The sequence below is a fragment of the Triticum aestivum genome, chromosome 2B, assembly GCF_018294505.1.
Source record: "Triticum aestivum cultivar Chinese Spring chromosome 2B, IWGSC CS RefSeq v2.1, whole genome shotgun sequence".
In the NCBI taxonomy this organism is placed as follows: domain Eukaryota; kingdom Viridiplantae; phylum Streptophyta; class Magnoliopsida; order Poales; family Poaceae; genus Triticum; species Triticum aestivum.
The window spans coordinates 142,479,531-142,485,065 of NC_057798.1; the positions used below are offsets into that span (position 1 = coordinate 142,479,531).

General features: G+C 42.3%; 1 protein-coding gene across 1 annotated transcript; it reads right to left on the bottom strand.

Annotated features, from left to right (window-relative positions):
* Nucleotides 1–941: 941 nt before the first annotated feature.
* LOC123040846 (uncharacterized) lies at nt 942–2,344 on the bottom strand. The gene is made up of 2 exons (XM_044463588.1): nt 1,676–2,344; nt 942–1,427 (listed from the first exon to the last, which is right to left on the bottom strand). Exons 1-2 carry the CDS (start codon nt 2,342–2,344, stop codon nt 1,008–1,010), a joined length of 1,089 nt encoding a protein of 362 aa, XP_044319523.1. The 3' UTR covers nt 942–1,007.
* Nucleotides 2,345–5,535: the final 3,191 nt, after the last annotated feature.

Consider the following 5,535-nt stretch of genomic DNA (forward strand, 5'->3'; position numbering starts at 1 on the left):
AAATCCCAACACTCACGGCTCTAGGTGCTTCATTCTCGCCGATTTTTCGAAGCGGCGGCGGCGCCGATGAGCCGGGGCCGCGGCGCGCGACCGGCCTCTCTGGCAGGGATACGAATCGCTGGGCCGTGTGGAGGTCGCGTCCCAGCTTTGAACCCTTTCTGATCTGACAGGTGCACTCTCGCCTTCTCGCCTCTGATTAATCCCTTTTATCTCCGGCTGATCTCCGGCCTGAGGCTGAGTGCTGCCGGCGCACCGGGCTCTGACTATCCTAGAAGTGCATTCTACACATACATCGGTTCAGTTCGTGATTGTATGAGATAGGTACTGCCCTGTAGTGTTCAGTTAATGGCCGATTGCGATCAGAGAAGCAGAGATTTCAATATTTGTGGTGTTCGAGTAAACCAAAATTTTACCATGCTAGCACTGCTTAGTGGGTTCTTAGATAAAATAGATTGTGATAAGGCTCCCCTCCATCCATGCTCAAAATGCATCGTTCTTTGTCGGCGTCAGTGCCATCTAGTTGGGAAATTAGCAGGACAAACTCAATTAGTGTTTAGGATCTGGACTGAAGTGGTTGACTCCATGAGTACTCAATGACCGTGCCATTTAGTAGTGGTAAACAACACCCGGTGTAAGTCTTATAGAATCTAAAAGACTGTGTTGGCGTTGAAGACTCATACCCTGACAATGCGCAACTAACATGACATTTCATATTGAATTGCAAAGCAGATTCATCATTTTTCATATATCCATGGTCTTACATTCATTATTTAAGTTGCCATCATCATGATACATATTGTGACTTGTTATACACAAATTAACTGCTTAATATCAATTCTAGTTTCCTGGGATCTCCTTGGTGTAACTCGCTACTGTGGTGAGCAAATTGGGTCTACAAGTCCCAGTTTCATGGGATCTCCTTGGTGTAACTGAGAATATAGTATTAGTAGGAGTACAATATCTCCTAAACACATATTCAGGTGCACTTCACTGCTGATGCCTCGTAGCTACTCATGGTCCATCAGTTCTTTTGCTCTAGCCACAAGTGTGGATAGAGGTATGCTGTGCTCCATGAGTCCTGCATCACCCGAGAAGAACCTGTACTTTTCAGCCCTTGAAGGTGTACGCTCCACCATTAGCAGTGCTTCCATCATCCAACATTCCTTGAAACAGCCGGCATACTCAGGATTACACTCCATCATGCATATGGTATGTTCAACTATCGACCTTCTGATCCCGGGACAATGAGCAGTGGGTCTCATATTTGAGTTAAGTGCATCGACTAGCCTCCTTATAAATCTTTCCTTGATCTGACCATGCTCTAGTTCTCGTGCAAAATTGCCAGGAATGACATTACATATTTGTGAACTAAGGCCAACAAGGACCTCCAGTTCAGTCCCTTCTGCATCCATTATTCCTTCCAGCACCTGTAGTGGAAATAGTTAAGCTATGTAAGCCATGGTTAAACTTCAAATATATTGGCATTTATTTAGTTGTGTTGTGTACAACAGTATAGAAGTGGCAATTGATTGTATTGCCATCTATTTACTTGAGTAGTAGCTTAAATGTAGGAGAAAGAAATTGTTGCAATAGCATGCGCAAATATAACTGCCTAGAGTAAGTTACAATATCCGCCTCTAATATTGCACATATAGCCTATATTTGCAGGGCTTACCTCTCTCAGAATGTAGGAGATTTCCTTCAGGTCCGAGTTGCCAAGCTCAGGTCGAACATGCACACACATATTCTGCAACAGGCTCGAAGCTACGTACCTGTACCTGTCACCATGGATCATAACTGTGAGTTCCTTGATGAATGAGTGTGGTTCCGCTAACATAATTAAGCAGTTGTTCGCACTCTCCATTGCCAGAACTGCCAATGCTTGCCCGGAGGTCATTTGTAGCAACTGAGCTGAATCTGTTCTTGAGAGAGCACTTTGGCTGAGAAATGCATCCATCAACCTGCTAATGATCACTGGGATGTGTCCGATCTCCTCCTTTATCTTTTCCTCCATGGCAATGTTCTTAATGAGTTCTGTTGTGAGCTCCCTCAGTTCATGGCTGCTATCATTATTATCCAAGATCTCCACAAGATTGCTCAAAAGGAAGGGATGTTCTGAAATATTCTGACGCAAAGTTACACCAATTTTCCCTTTAGTCTTTGCAAGTCTGCACAGTAGCTTCAGTGATGAACGTTTCAGCAGTGTCTTGTGTGTCTCATTACTGTATGTCATGTTGGGTCTATTGCTAGTGAACTGTATAACCTTTGTGGTTAGACCAGGGTCTCTGCAGATTTCTATACAATTGTCGAGATCAAAGCTAGCAAGCTTGTCAAGAATTAACATGCCCAGTACCGGGAGGAGATCTTGATCTTTCGATGGCTCTTCTTTGCAACAGACTGTTTCCAGAATCTGAATATATGGGGCTTTGGTTCATCCATGTTACGTGGCTCATCCCTCGGAATCAAACAATATTTTGCCGTCTTCTTCAACCATTTAATCACCCGGGAGCTCTGTTCATTTCCACCAACTTGCTGAATCAAGTTATCTTGTTTTGGCTCAGGGCTATCAATGCCTAGAGGATCCCTTTCTTTCGATTCGTGGGCAGTGTCCAAAAGTGAGCCTATGAGCTGCATTGCTCCAGGGACAGAGACAATTCGGAGGTTATCTGCGAGCTCAGCAAAGACCTTCGTGGCAAATAATCTAACATCTTTATCCCTTTCACTTGTCCAGCCCAGTATGTTAACCAAGCAGGCCATTGTATTCGTGGAGGTGGTAGGTTCTGATATAGCTTTAGTCCTGAAGATCTCCTTTTTCAGAACCTTGTGCAACATCTTAAGCCCAGAGAGTTGCTTCTTGGGTGAGTCTGAATTTAAAGAATCCACTGCAAATGTGATGAGGCTAGTCTTCTCTGGAGCAAGCACAGCCCCTTTCATGCATTTGTTGAAGACATATGCATAGTATGAATTGACATATTCCACTCCTTGGGGACCACTAAATCCAGCCTGGCGGGCTAGTGATCTCCGTAAGATGAATGAAAAAATCTCAAGTATGCCGGCGATGGTATAGAGTATTCCTTGGCCAAGCAGCATCCCATAAAAGATGTAGAGGGATGGCACAAGATTTTTCATGTCCCAAGGTTTTCCTTGTAGTGGTCATCGACTTTAAGGCCGCCCAAGAGTCCGAGCACGATGCACAATACTGCTGCTGGAATCTGAAGGTTGCCAAATGACACTATCACTAGGGCAAATATGTCTATGATGGCAATGGTGAATTTAGCGATGCCATGAAAAGTGAACATTAACATCATTGCCGTAGCAAACATGCATAAATTCAGAACAACTCGCCGCCAAAATACTATTTTGTTGCTGGGAGCCCGGTCTACTAGTTTGGAGATACTTTGGAACTGCAACCTGCTGATTGTCTGTAGGAGCACGACGGCAAGTAGTACCAGGTACAGTGTCCACTTGGCAGTTGAGTTTCTGAAACTGAGTTTGCGAATGGTTAAACTGCCTTCATGAGTAGCATCAATACTATGGCGTAACGGGGGATAAAGCAACAGAACTGCAACCATTGGGCTCCATAATGACACTGCTTTGCGTAGCGGATTGGATGGGAGTAGTCTTAGACATAGAAATGGGCCAATCGCAAGTATTGCCACCAACCAAGGTCGTATGTGTGTTGATGCATACTTGTTCCTTATATGCATGCACACCATAACATTGGAGAAACATACGAACAAGCTCAGCTCATTACTGCCAATAGACTTTATAGCACCTCTCGTACGGAAGAACAGTTGGTAGTCTACCCTGTTGCTGCGACTGAACATCCTGAAGTGCATACATATATATGGTGTACTTAGACAAAAACGGACAACATGAAATCAACAAGGCTATATGCATAAATTATGATCTACTAAATCACAGTGATAGCTGTGAAAATATTTGGGTCCCTGGAGAAACTTACCCTGACAATATCTTTGGTACAGCTCTAGACTTTTAGCGCCTAAATGGAAAACTGAAAAAGAAATTGATATTTATTTTGTTTCAGTTGATATTTCAGATGATCCGGCGTTGCCAAGGTCAATATCCACCCATTTGTAGGCTCCGGGTCATGTTTTGGGGTCTTGATAAAATGATAAATTGCATGTTTTGAAGAAAATAACAATCTAGTTTCATGTTTTTAATAGAACAAAATAATCTAGTTTCGTGATAGACATTATCTGCCTTCTTATTGGGCCAGCATGTTTGTATATAATGTGAAGGAGAATTCAAACGTTTGATGGCTTTTCGTTCAGGCTTTGCTGCTTTTCCCTTTTAGCTAAGAGCATCTCTAGCCAAACCCTTAAAATTTAACTCCTCAAACCTTAACTGCTTAAATTTGAGTTTTTAAAAGCACAAACCTAACCACACCCTGAAACTTAACTCCTCAATTTGAGCCGTGTTTCCCTTTTTAATAGAACAAAACAATTTCTTCTTCCTTGAGCCTTCTTATTGGGCCGGCATGTTTGGATATAATATTCAAATGATTGATAATATAATGTGCAACTGTTTGAAGTTTATGTGGCTGGGCTACAAGAACTGAGAAAAAAACATCCTCCTCTAAATGCGCGCGGGAGGGGGGGGGGGTGTTAGGTCCAGCCAACGTTGGCGGAGGATAATTGTCACCCCCCATGGATACTCGATCATTTACTCCTCTAACGAATATAGGATCGGTTAGGGTTGCTCTTAGAGTTTTCTAATAAAGATGACCCTCATTTGATGTGTGGTTGAAAAAAAAAATTCCCCAACAGAAGACTTTTATCTTTTTTTGAGTCTGTTAGGGTTTTTTATCATTTGTGCCACTAGTTGTGTCCCACTACTCAGTTTTGTCATAAAAAGTTACAACTGCTAAAAAAATGCCATCATTCTGTGAGATGCTTACTAAAAATGCCTTTAAATATCTCAAAAATGTCAACGTTCTATTAGATATCTGCTCAAAAACGCCATTAGACATCGTTATTGTCAGGTCAAACTCGTTGACCATGTTATATGACAAAAATACCCCTATACCCACATGTCAACTCTCTTTATCTTATAATGATAAATGTGGACCCCACTTGTCAGGAGTAAGCAAGCGAATAATTTTAGAGGAAAATAAGAACGGTGTTGGGATCAAGTGGGACCCACATTTTTTTGTAGTAAGATAGAGGGAGAGCTGACATGTTGGTCTACAAGTATTTTGGTCATTATAACATGGCAAACGAGATTTGAGCTCACAGTAATTGTGTCTACGGACATTTTTTAGCATGTGCCTAACGAAACGATAACATTTTTGAGCAGTTGAAATTTCTAGTGACAAAAGTGAGTAGTGAGACATAACCAGTGGCATAAATGACAAAAACTCTATCTGTCAATATAAAGTTCACTCACAAGAGAGGTCTTTATTGATTGTGTGAGATTTAAACGTCGAGTGTAGCAGGAGGAGAACAAGGCACATAACTCGTGGAGAGAGAGAAGGGATGGTGGGAGAAGATAAATCTAGCATGCGTGAAAATC